Source organism: Sinocyclocheilus anshuiensis, unplaced genomic scaffold (genome assembly GCF_001515605.1).
Source record: "Sinocyclocheilus anshuiensis isolate Anshui unplaced genomic scaffold, SAMN03320099.WGS_v1.1 scaffold1415, whole genome shotgun sequence".
Taxonomy (NCBI): Eukaryota; Metazoa; Chordata; class Actinopteri; order Cypriniformes; family Cyprinidae; genus Sinocyclocheilus; species Sinocyclocheilus anshuiensis.
This window is the reverse complement of record NW_015536595.1, coordinates 95,831-108,604: the sequence shown is the minus strand read 5'-3', so window position 1 is coordinate 108,604 and position 12,774 is coordinate 95,831. Positions and strand designations below refer to the sequence as shown.

Below are 12,774 nucleotides of genomic sequence, written 5' to 3'. Positions count from 1 at the left end.
TGAAACAAATCCAGCATTAAGATGTTCAAACTTCAAACTGGCTAAAATATTTGAAAAAGCGGTCTCATCTGAATCAGGAGAGAAATCTGCACAGATCAAGCACCGTTTAAACAGCTCTAAACAAATATGGATTTTGATGTGAGAGACAACAGGAGATGGACTTTTTCACTGGAGGAAGAGTTATTATGGATTATGGGCTTGTATTTTAGTTAAAAATATCTTGTTTCAGCTTTTGTCTTCTCCAGATGTTAACTGATGGACTAGAGTGCTGTGGATTATTGTGATGTTTTTATCAGCTGTTTGGACTCTCATTCTGACGGCACCCATTCACTGCAGAGCATCCATTGCTGAGACACTGATGCAGTGCTACATTTCTCCAAATCTGATGAAGAAACAAACTCATCCTAATCTTGGATGGCCTGAGGATGAGCACATTTTCAGATAATTTTCATTTTCATTTTTGTTTGATCTTTTCTTTTAAGGGTGTAGCTAAATCACAAATTAGACAATTTTTCAATCATTTTGTTAGTGCTTCACAGGTTAGTGAAAGTGCTTTTTGAATCAACAGTAAACAAAGAGGACTATAATCGGTTGTTTGACTGACATCAGCACAGACACAATGATTTTTCTCAGACTCGGATGTAAGAAATGCGTTTCATTCACTCGTCCGGAGAGGGAGGTCGGCTGTAGTTTGTGGACGCTGTGTTTACGGCTTACACAATGCAGTGGTTGTGTTCATGGGACCGGAGCGTCTGAGAGCGGCTCAGAATGACAGCGAGAGGTTCTCACAGAGAGCCAGAGTGAGAGAAAACTTCCTGGAGGCTCGTTTTTTTTCTGTCCATTCTCATCAATGGCATTCCAGCCCGAGCCTCTCTTCCCCCGGACAGACAAAAGCATCACATTCCTCTGCTGTCCTCTGGCTGGCCCATCCATGCCATTCACACACACACACACACACACACACACACACAAAACCGGCTTCCCAGCTCTGGATTTCCACTGGAGATTTACCATCAGATCAGCTGGGATACAGGAGATCCTCACAGGAGCTGATCACCTAAAAATGACAATTCTGTCATCACTTTCTGTCCTCTGTGGAACAAAATAAGCTGTTTAGCTCAATGTTCATATCTCTTGTGAACAATTCATACTGTTAAGTTCCAGAAACTTGCTGTAAATATACTTAGATATACATATAATTAAAAATAAATAAAAATATTTAAAAAATCTTAAATGATAAAATATAATATTATTAATATTTAAAATAGATATAAATTTAAAAATTAATTAACAACATTATAGCTTGTTAACTCTTCAGAAACCCATTGTAGCTCTCAAATCCTATTTGCACATATTATCTTTGTCATACAGTAACAATTTCTGTATAACATTAGATATACATATAATAAAAAATTATAATAAATAAACTATTATTCATAAATATTGTAATTAATAAAGATTAAAAATAGAAAACATTATAGTTTTTATACTCTTATTTGCACATATTATCTTTGTCATACAGTAACAATTTCTATATAAAAATAAAACAAATAACTAAATAAAAAATATTTGTAAAATGCATAATAAGTATATTATTAGTTAATATTTAAAATTACAAATAATAAAAAAAATAAAATAAAAAACTATAGTTTGTTAACTGTCTAGAAAATCAAATCACATATTTTCTTGATCAAACATTAACAGTTTTTATATAAAATTAAATATACATGTAAAAAAGGAATACAAATTAATTAATAAAATACCTTATTAATGAATATTTACAATAAACAAAAATTGAAAGGTTGTTGAAAAGTTAGATTTTTGTGATTTATTTGAATGAAATGAAAGATCAAACGAATGCACAATATATTTTCACAGCCTTTTTTGTTAATACACACAAACGGTATTTTTTCTTTGTGTCTTTATAAATGCCTTTTATATTATACATATACAGCAATCAAATATTAAACGAGCAAATTATTAAATTATGAAATAATTTTATATTGTACATATGTATAAACTCTAGCCCTGTCTCTAGTGTAGTAGTGTAGTATACTGTAGTGCATTGTGGTGTAGTACACTGTAGTGTAGTTTGGTGTAGCATAATGTAGTGTAGTGTACTGTACTCTAGTGTAGTATAGTGTAGTATAATGTAGTGTATTGTAGTATACTGTATTGTAGTATACTGTAGTGTAGTGTAATGTAGTGTAGTATAGTGTATTGTCAGTGTGAGTGTGTGGCGGGCTCTAGAACCCTATGCGTCGTTCTCGCCGGACTCTCTCTGCAGGCTGGAGTCTCTCACTGTGGGGAGTTTAGTGTAGTATACTGTGGTGTGGTGTGGTGTAGTGTAGTGTAGTGTAATGTAGTGTAGTGTAGTGTATTGTAGTATACTGTAGTGTAGTGTAGTGTAGTGTGGTGCAGTATACTGTAGTGTAGTGTGGTGTAGTATGCTGTAGTGTAGTGTAATATACTGTAGTGTAATGTAGTGTAGTATACTGTAGTGTAGTTTATTGTAGTATACTGTAGTGTAGTATAGTGTAGTGTAGTGTAGTGTAGTGTGGTGTGGTGTAGTATTCTGTAGTTTAGTGTAGTGTAGTGTATTGTCAGTGTGAGTGAGTGGCAGGCTCTAGGACCCAGCGTGCCGCTCTCGCTGTACTCTCTCCGCAGGCTGGAGTCTCTCGCTGTGGGGAGTGTAGTGTAGTACACTGTAGTGTAGTGTAGTGTAGTGTAGTGTAGGATATTGTCAGTGTGAGTGTGCGGTGGGCTCTAGGACCCAGTGTGCCGCTCTCGCCGGACTCTCTCCACAGGCTGGAGTCTCTCTCTGTGGGGAGTGTAGTATAGTATACTGTACTGTAGTATACTGTGGTGTACTGTAGTGTAGTGTATTGTCAGTGTGAGTGTGTGGCAGGCTCTAGGACCCAGCGCGCCGCTCTCACCGCAGGCTGGAGTCTCTCGCTGTGGGGAGTGTAGTGTAGTGTAGTGTAGTATATTGTCAGTGAGAGTGAGCGGTGGGCTCTAGGACCCAGCGCGCTGCTCTCGCCGGACTTCCTCCACAGGCTGGAGTCTCTCGCTGTGGGGAGTGTAGTGTAGTATACTGTACTGTACTGTAGTATACTGTGGTGTACTGTACTGTAGTGTAGTATATTGTCAGTGTGAGTGTGCGGTGGGCTCTAGGACCCAGCACACCGCTCTCGCCGGACTTCCTCCACAGGCTGGAGTCTCTCGCTGTGGGGAGTGTAGTGTAGTATACTGTACTGTACTGTAGTATCGGCGAGCTTTAGGACCCAGCGCGCTGCTTTCCCCGGACTCTCTCCGCAGGCTGGAGTCTCTCGCTATGGGGAGTGTAGTGTAGTATACTGTACTGTACTGTAGTATACTGTGGTGTACTGTACTGTAGTGTAGTGTATTGTCAGTGTGGGTGATCGGCGGGCTCTAGGACCCAGCGCGCCGCTCTCGCCAGACTCTCTCCGCAGGCTGGAGTCTCTCGCTGTGGGGAGTGTAGTGGAGGAGAAGCGAGGACACGCTTTTGCTCATCAAAACACTTTTACCAGTTTTCTGCGGGATTAAAGTAGCACCCGAAGCAGCGAGCTCCTCCACAGCAATGCGCCGGAGCCCTCAGTGAAACCCGTCTCGGTAAAGTCTCTCTCCATTCAGTTTGATGTCAGTTATTGAAGCTCTGCTGCGCTCAATAGGACGCGGTTATTTCTCTCTCAGAGGCCTAAAATAAAAGACTGGAACTGTCAAATGAAACCGCCCCACACGGGGTGAATGAAAGTACTAGTTTAGCTGCTGGTTAAAGCGGTGATCTGTAGTTTAGGAAGCGCAGGAGTGTCTTTATTCGTCTCTTTGTTCATCTGTCAGTTGTTACTTTGTGTCACTTTAAGCGCGCGGACGCGCAGGCCCAACGCTACAATGTTTAAATGTAGCAATATTCGAATGTTACAACGTTTCTCTCGTCGTTCTCTGCATTTCTCTATACATTCCGATGTCTCTGTACGTGACAGTCCTGCTGTGTTTACAAACGACATGTGCCTAACGGACTGAGAGACGGTGTCTTCCTGTTAATATTTGATCACACTGTAATCTGAGGTGCTTGTGTTTACGTCGAGGACCTGACTAACACTAATTGCCACAGTACTACCATATTGTTTTGACACGTGCCGTGGTATTCTTTGAAGAGCGTTGGAGTAATATGGAAATGGATGAATTGGATGTGAACATGTATAAGTGAATTCCAATGTAAAAGTCTGTAGAGAGGGTCGTTTGGATGGACTGTCAAATGTCACATGACTGGAGCTGAAGATGCTGACAGTATAATGAGAGGATCGCTGACTGTAAACACTCACACAAGCGCTGCTTTAGCTGGTTTGTGGTTCTGTGCTGTGACTTCATCTAATCATGATGGGTCTTGTTTACTTCAGGCTTGTTTAGTCTTTGATTCTTGATTGTTTTTGATTATAGGTTGTGTGGAGCATTAAATCAGGACCTTGGGTTGGGTGTACAGTACCAAAGCTTCCACACACCTACTCGTTCTGCATGATTTCCACATTTTACTGTAATAGTGAAGTCATTTAATCTATGAAATCACACAAATGGAAATATGGGACTGATTACGTGATTCAAGTGTGACACAGCTTCATAAATTTCATCCGTCTGCTTCAAATACTACATAAAATAATAATAAAAAAATGTACATTATGTATGTGTGTGTGTATGTATATATATATATATATATATATATGTAATTTGTTCATTTTTTAATATTTACATTTTATATAGTGCATATGAAGAGTTCATTTGCAAAAACAGATAGCTCCTTTTTAACAATTCTCAAAAATCATATTTTTTCATTGTGCATTCCAATTAAAAAATAACTAAAATAATACAGCTAACTAACAATAAAACACAATAAAAACATGATAACATAATAAAAAACATGACTTTTGAAAAAAAAAAAAAAAAACGGAGTTATGTTTTTGCAAATAAACTCTTCATCTTTATTTGAATGTGGCAATTAACATTTTTATTTTTAAACCTTTATTTGAATATTGCAACATAATATCATGCTCTACAATATTCCCATGAATAAATCTGACAGACTATCAGCCAATCACTGTGTGCATAGTTAATAAGCTTGATGACATCACCCATAGCAATGAGGTAAACCCCACCCCCTTACTCTGAGCTTAAGACTTCTCTCTATTGCTTAGTACAAGTTTGTCTCAGCAGCTCTGTGAATAGGTGTGAAGAGAAAACTGTTAGCTAAAAGCTTTTTCTGCTATTGAGGAGAACTCTCAGTGGTAAGATGAAGTGTTTAGTGAACACGGGCTCAGGTCTCACCTGGTTCCCGTCCTCCTGCGCGCGGCGGATGGCGTTCTGCTTGGAGTCGATCCAGTACAGCTGGCGGTCGAGCGGGTCGTAGTCGATGGCGCGCACGTTTCTGAGGCTGTGGATGGGCAGCATGATGTCGGGGCTCTGCAGCTCGTCGATGACCATGCGGTTGATGGCTCTCGCCTCACTCTTCTTGTCTGTCTCGCCTCACTCTTCTTGTCAGTCAGCTGGACTCACTCTCCTCACTGGAGAAATGAAATCTGATCTGTGATGCGACTGTCGTTCAGCATGCTGCATTGAGCAGCCACGTTCAGTTTTTAATTGTAGTGTCTGTTCTTTTACTGAACTAAATGATTTTTATTACTATAAAAAATCAAAACGACGGTGGGGGTCGGTGCCGTGGTGGGCATGTGACGTAACCGGTGTTGCGGCTTAACAACGGTATCACCGTCAGCACCGTCTATCACGACAAGCCTAATATATATATATAAAATATTTAAATACTACATAAATACGTTTTTATTTTTATGTAAACGTATCTAAAATAATTTTTGATGTACTATTTAAAGATAAAAAGGAAAAAAGATTAAATAGGCATATGGATATTTTAAATCAAAATTTTTGATGTATGATAGGTAGATAGATAGATAGATTAAAGATAGATAGATAGATTAAAGATAGATCGATAGATTATAGATGGATAGCTAGATAGATAGATGGATAGATGGATAGATAGATAGATTATAGTTAGATAGATGGATAGATAGATAGATAGATAGATAGATTATAGATTAAAGATAGATAGATAGATAGATAGATAGATAGATAGATAGATCAAAAGGTTTTTATAATCAGTCAAGTGTGTCCAAACGTTTGACTGGTACTGTATAATTTCTGTACATTTATAACAGTCACGTCAAACTGAGGCCTAGACCTCTTCTCATGCGAACACTAGTCATGAGCCGTTAGTGAGGAGTCTCTCCTTGTCATGTGACCTGTGGGCGGATGAGGGATGAAGATGCTGAGGGAGTGTTTTACATTCTTCTGCGAGACGTCTCTGAGTTCCTTCGGGTCCCGCTGACGCAAATGTGCCACCAGTAACATGCAGAATGTCAAGAATGCAGAAACTCGCTCGGACACAGTCAGGCGTATTGTGCGCGTCAGCGGTCGCAGCGCAGATGAGTTGGAGCCGCTGGAATCAGTCTGACGCAGAATCACATCATATGACTGTCCTTGCCTGCTTGTTTCAGTCTGATCACACTTCTGCTCGCTCCTGGAAACTTTACACTGTAAACTCGAGCAGAATATTAAACGTGGGCTTGAAAACAGAAGCACGAGTCTGTGCTTTAGTGTTTTATATGAGTCTGTAAATGATGTTTTATCCACTCATATCCTCATCGTATAACCGCCTGACTGCATGTCTCTCATTTGCATTGAATGGAGTGTGAGTTTACAGATGCTAGCAGAATCGTGAATGACTTTAATCAGGGTGGGACAGCGAGCGAAGGGCCTCAGGCTCCGCAGATCATGTGACCCCGAGCAGGGTATTGGGTTCATTCAGACGGCCAGCTCTGGCTGCGTGCCATGCATTTGCTGTGTGTGTGTGTGTGTGTGTGTGGACTGTTGCAGTAAAAACACTCAGCTCATGTTAAAAAGCAGGTCTGGGTTTGCTGCTCAGGGCCAAAACATACTCACTTCCGTCTTTGTTTGTTTTTTTCCCTTATTTTTATTTTGCTTTGTAATATCCACTAACACATGAACTAAAATTATAATTCGAAAATTTGAAAATGATGTAACTGATTAAATTGTAAAAGTATTTTTAAATATGGGAATGATGTAGTGATTAAAATATGTGACGACTCTCTTATAAATGAGCCAATTTTATGAGGTGTATCTTAGGATGCTTTGGATAATATTATATGTTATAATAATAATATTATAGGAACTACCATAAAAACTAGCCTTCGGGCTAATTTGGGTACATTTACATTCATGAATGTTGATTAATGTGCACTGTCCCTTTTTTGTGAAATAAATAAATGTAAATGTATATAAAAAGTAAAAATAATAATGAAACTAACATTTCATTGTGTGTGTGTGTGTGTGTGTGTGTGTGTGTGTATGTATATATATATATATATATACAATCTATATGCTGTTTAGACTGTAAAAAATAATTTTTAGAAGTTAATACAAAAGATTATTGGAGTACACCCCCCCCAAAAAACCCCATATCGGTCGGACTCTAAAAATTATATAACAGATTAAACTGTAAAAGTCTTTTACTCAGTAATTGTGTGTAATATTTAAAAAAAAGATGTCAATTATTTTTTATATATATTATTTTATATATTATATATCGTTTATGCAAAATATTTGTTTTGTAGACGGCAAACTGCAGACTGTAGACTTTTTTTAAGTTATAAAAAAATATATATAAATAAAACGTTATAAATAAAAGATTACTGGAATAGTATTTCAGTTTTTCTATTTCAAGTTTAATTCAATGTGTTACTTGCATTTTCATTTCTGCGTCAAAATTGCTTCAAAGTAAAGCCTGCACTCATTTTACGCTAGTGTACACACTGTAAAAAAAAACTTTTCAAAGTTGTAACTAAAGATTCTTGGAGTATGATTTACAAGAAAATACTATTTCAGTCTTTCTACTTCTATGCAATGATTCTACTAGATCCTACCTGTTTATTTTATTTATTTATTTTTTTTTCATTCTAAATTTATGATGATGCTATACAGAAGGAAGCTGTCTATGTAGGCGGCACACTAGATTTAGATTGAGCGAATACGAGGAGCGTCGTTTACGGGTGACTCTGTTACTGGGGCTGTTTTGGTCCTTCATCCCCCGTCTGAACTTTGCTTATTGTAAATAATTGAGTTCCTGTAAAGCAGGCAGTCGCTGGTCAGCGCGTTTGTGTTTATTTACGATGGTGCCAACTTTTAAAGTCGTCTTCCTTTAGCACAGGAAGTGGTGGCTTCTGCACTGAGTGCGATACTGTGTCACATTATCTCTGCGCTAAAAGTCTGTCGGTCGAGCGCTGCAGACGTGCAGTTGTTGTTGTTGTGGAGAGTGAATTGTAATAATTCGATCGCTGATTGACTCAGAGCGTATCGAAAGTGTGTCAGTGAGGTTTTCAAAAGGACTGATCAACTTCAGCGCAGTGCAGTCTGTTGTTAATACATTTAGATATTTATTGAGAATTAGAACCTTTTATGATGTTGTTGCTGAAGTTTTATAAAGCAATAAGGTGCTGAAAGTTGTGTTGGTTTTATCACAGTGATTTTACCACGGAAAAGGGTTAATTCACAAGTCTCTTCTGCTCATCAAGGCTGCATTTATTTGATAAAAAATACAGCTAAAATTGTGAAATATTATTACAATTTGAAATAACTGTTTTCTATGTGAATATATAGTAAAATATAATTTATTTCTGTGATGCGCAGCTGTATTTTCAGCATCATTACTCCAGTCTTCAGTGTCACATGATCTTCAGAAATCATTCTAATATGCTGATTTGCTGCTCAAGAAACATTTCTGATTATTATCAATGTTGAAAACAGTTGTGCTGCACAATATTTTTGTGGAAACCGTGATGCATTTTATTTTTCAGGATTCACAGATGAATCGAAAGCTCAAAAGAACAGCATTTATTTGAAATAGAAATATTCTCTAACATTATAAATGTATTTACTGTCACTTTTGATCAGTTTAATGTATCCTTGATGAATAAAAGTATTCATTTGTTTCAATAAAGATGCTTAAATGTAATTTATAATGGGAGTTTCTACACATTTCATCATCTGTTAAAACCTAAAAGGTTTATTTTAAATAGATTTTTCAATGTATGCAGTGTACTTTTAAAATGATTTTTTTTTATATTGATTCATACATTCATCAAACAACACAGGTAGAGTTTTATAAACATAATCATGTAGAATTATGTTCAAGGCTTAAATGTCTTTAGGCATTTGCTTTGAGTTTATTTGCATTTTGTTTGTCTAGAAAGTGTTTCTGTTTTTGTTAGTTCCCTGATGTATTTAAAGTGACAGTTCACCAAAAAATAAAAATGTGGTCAAGTTGTTCCAAACCTGTATGAGTTTCTTTCGTCTGTTGAAGATAAAAGAAGATATATTGAAGAATGTTGGTAACCAAACTGTCGCTGGTACCCATTGACTTTCATAGTATGGAAACAAAATACAATGGAAGTCAATGGGGACCAGAAACCCATTCAGGTTTGGAACAGCTTGAGACTCCGTAAATGCTGACAGATTTTTTTCTTCTGTTAAACATAAAAAAGACATTTTGAAGAATGTTGGCAACCAAACAGTTGATGGTACCCATTGACCTCCATAGTTTTTTTTTCCATACTATGGAAGTCAGTGGGGACCATCATGTAACAACTTGGGGGTGAAATAATTCTGCCATCACTATGACTATTACTCTTTTTCTATTGAACACAAAATTAATATATTTTGAAGAATGTTGGCAACCAAACAGTTGACGGTACCCATTGACCTCCATAGTTTTTTTTCCATACTATGGAAGTAAATGGGACCATCATGTAACAACTTGGGGGTGAAATAATTCTGCCATCTCTATTGCTATTAATATTTTTCTATTGAACACAAAATGAAGATATTTTCAAGAATGTTGGCAACCAAGCAGTTGACGGTACCCATTGACCTCCATAGTTTTTTTTCCATACTATGGAAGTAAATGGGACCATCATGTAACAACTTGGGGGTGAAATAATTATGCAATCTCTATTACTATTAATATTTTTCTATTGAACACAAAATGAAGATATTTTCAAGAATGTTGGCAACCAAGCAGTTGACGGTACCCATTGACCTCCATAGTTTTTTTTTCCATACTATGGAAGTCAATGGGGACCATCATGTAACAACTTGGGGGTGAAATAATTCTGCCATCACTATGACTATTACTATTTTTCTATTGAACACAAAACGCAGATATTTTGTAGAATGTTGGCAACCAAACAGTTGACGGTACCCATTGACTTCCATAGTATGGAAACAAAATACAGTGGAAGTCAATGGGGACTGGAGTCTCATACAGGTTTGGATCAACATAAGGGTGAGCAAATGCTGACAGAATTGTCATTTTTGGGTGAACTGTCCCTTTAAGTGTTTAGATGTGATGAACAGCACTGGTTTAATTGGTTTTAAACTAGTTTGCTGGTCATTCTCCCGCAGGCGACCCGTGTGAAGAGGCTTTACGCTGGCCGGAGCGAAGCACTCGGCGGATCTGGATAGACTGACGGCCTGCCGCCGCAGAGCATGACGACGGACGTGGTGATCGTGAAGGAGGGATGGCTCCACAAGCGAGGTGTGTTGGCGCTCTAGTGTGTATCGATCGGCTCTGATGGCGATTTACATGAGAGAACAGAGCGACTCAAGGCTTCCCTTCAGATCGCGGAAGCTCCAGTAAACAAGTCACTAAAGCATCAAGAGTGCTGACAGAGTTCATGAAGAATCAAAAATTCGTTTGATCGCCTGAATCTGGAGTTTCCCTGAAAGGCTTGGGACATTTTGAGTTTGTTTCTGAACTCCTACACAATCAGTTAAAGTCCACATTATCATAAATTCACCCTATTTACTGTACTCTTTGAATGCCTGTTACTGAGAATAATTCATAAGTGATGTTATTCAAAAGACAAAATTGTTTTTTAAGATTAGTTAGTGCATTAGCTAACATGAACTAACGATGAGCAATATATTAAAGCATTTATTTTTTGTTAATGTTAGTCAAAATAATTGTTCATGTCACAATAATGTGTTGCTAAATGTCAAAATTGTAATAGTAATAATAGTAAATAAGTTAATGATTAATACATTTATTAAAAATAATATATTGGTAAAATGAATATAAAATTAAAAATCTAAATGATTTGAAATTAAATTGCAGTGTTATTATAGTTGACTAACAATGAGCAATATATATTTTAAAGCATTTATACATTTTTTTGTTCTTATGAATATAATATAATATAATCACAGTGCATTAATTAATTTTAATTTAGACAAATGTATTGCATTTGAATAATATAATACTAAATGTCAAAATAATAATAATAATAATAATACATGAATAGCAAGTAAATACATTTATAATAATTAATAAATATTAATAAAATAATTATATAAATGACTTATAATACTTTAGAAGTTAATTGCAGGGTTATTACAGTTAACTAAAACTAAAACTAGAAATAAAATTACTTGAACTAAAATGAAAATATAAAAATAAAAACTGATTCAAAATATTAATAAAAACTAGAATAGTATCTCAATGATACGAAATAACACTGGTTCATTTTTAGTTTAAGTTAACTAATGCAGTGCACTTATGTAAACAAATAAAACCATATTGTAAACTGTTACCAATAAAATAATTTTATTAACATTTTAATAACGTCAGCATTGTCGTCTGCCATATAGAGACTCTTTTCACCATCCAGTCAAGTCCTCATAAATAAAATAATTTCTTTTTCTCATCGAATGTCCTGTTTCACTCTGAAATATGTCACATTAGTTTAGAAAAATGGGTTACGAGCCGCGTTTCCCATTGACCCAGGACGCTCCTTTAAATGACTGCTCTAGATTAATCAAATGATCTTTGACTCTTTCTGTCTGCGTCTAGTGTGTGTGTGTGTGTGAACGTCCTGTCTGTGGTGACCAGCTGCTTGTCACAGATGCGGTCGATAAGGGTTGTGTATTGTGATGGAAACTGCCACAAATGCATGAGAGAGATTTACATGATCAGTTTCTTGCATCAGTCTTTCTTGCACGGTTTGCTTCGCTTTTGTCCAGTACGACGTCTCATAGAAGCGGCCGCACTGAGAAAATACTTATTTAGATGATCATTTAGCATCCTCATTCATTGAAAATTATATCAATGAACACATGTAGTCAGTATTAAAGGGGTCATATGATGTTGCTAAAAAGAACATTATTTTGTGTATTTGGTGTAATGAAATGTGTTTATGCGGTTTAAGGTTCAAAAAACACATTATTTTCCACATACTGTACATTATTGTTTCTCCTCTATGCCCCGCCTTTCTGAAACACGTCGATTTTTACAAAGCTCATCGTTCTGAAAAGCGAGGTGTGCTCTGATTGGCCAGCTATCCAGTGCATTGTGATTGGCCGAATACCTCAAGCGTGTGACGAAAATGTTACGCCCCTTAACACACTGTGATGCCGTGTCCGACCGGAGCGATGATTCAAAAACATGAAAACCCATTATAAACGAGGCATTCGTTGCATCCAGTGGGGACATAATTATGGATTATAATGACTTATACGGTCTTTTTACTCGTTGAAATGCATCACGCTGCGTAAACAAAACCATGTCTGCATTTGTGATCGGAGAAATGACAAACAACAAGCACTACTCTACACTGC

General features: G+C 36.8%; 1 protein-coding gene across 1 annotated transcript in view; it reads left to right on the top strand.

Moving 5' to 3' along the window:
* The first annotated feature begins 3,424 nt into the window (after positions 1 to 3,424).
* Positions 3,425 to 12,774, top strand: part of akt1 (v-akt murine thymoma viral oncogene homolog 1) — a 59,684-nt gene continuing 50,334 nt past the window's right edge. The window contains exons 1-2 of the mRNA XM_016506319.1: positions 3,425 to 3,633; positions 10,564 to 10,696. Of these exons, the coding sequence (XP_016361805.1) occupies positions 10,648 to 10,696 (49 nt within the window). The 5' untranslated portion in view covers positions 3,425 to 3,633; positions 10,564 to 10,647. The remainder of the gene's footprint in view (positions 3,634 to 10,563; positions 10,697 to 12,774) is intronic.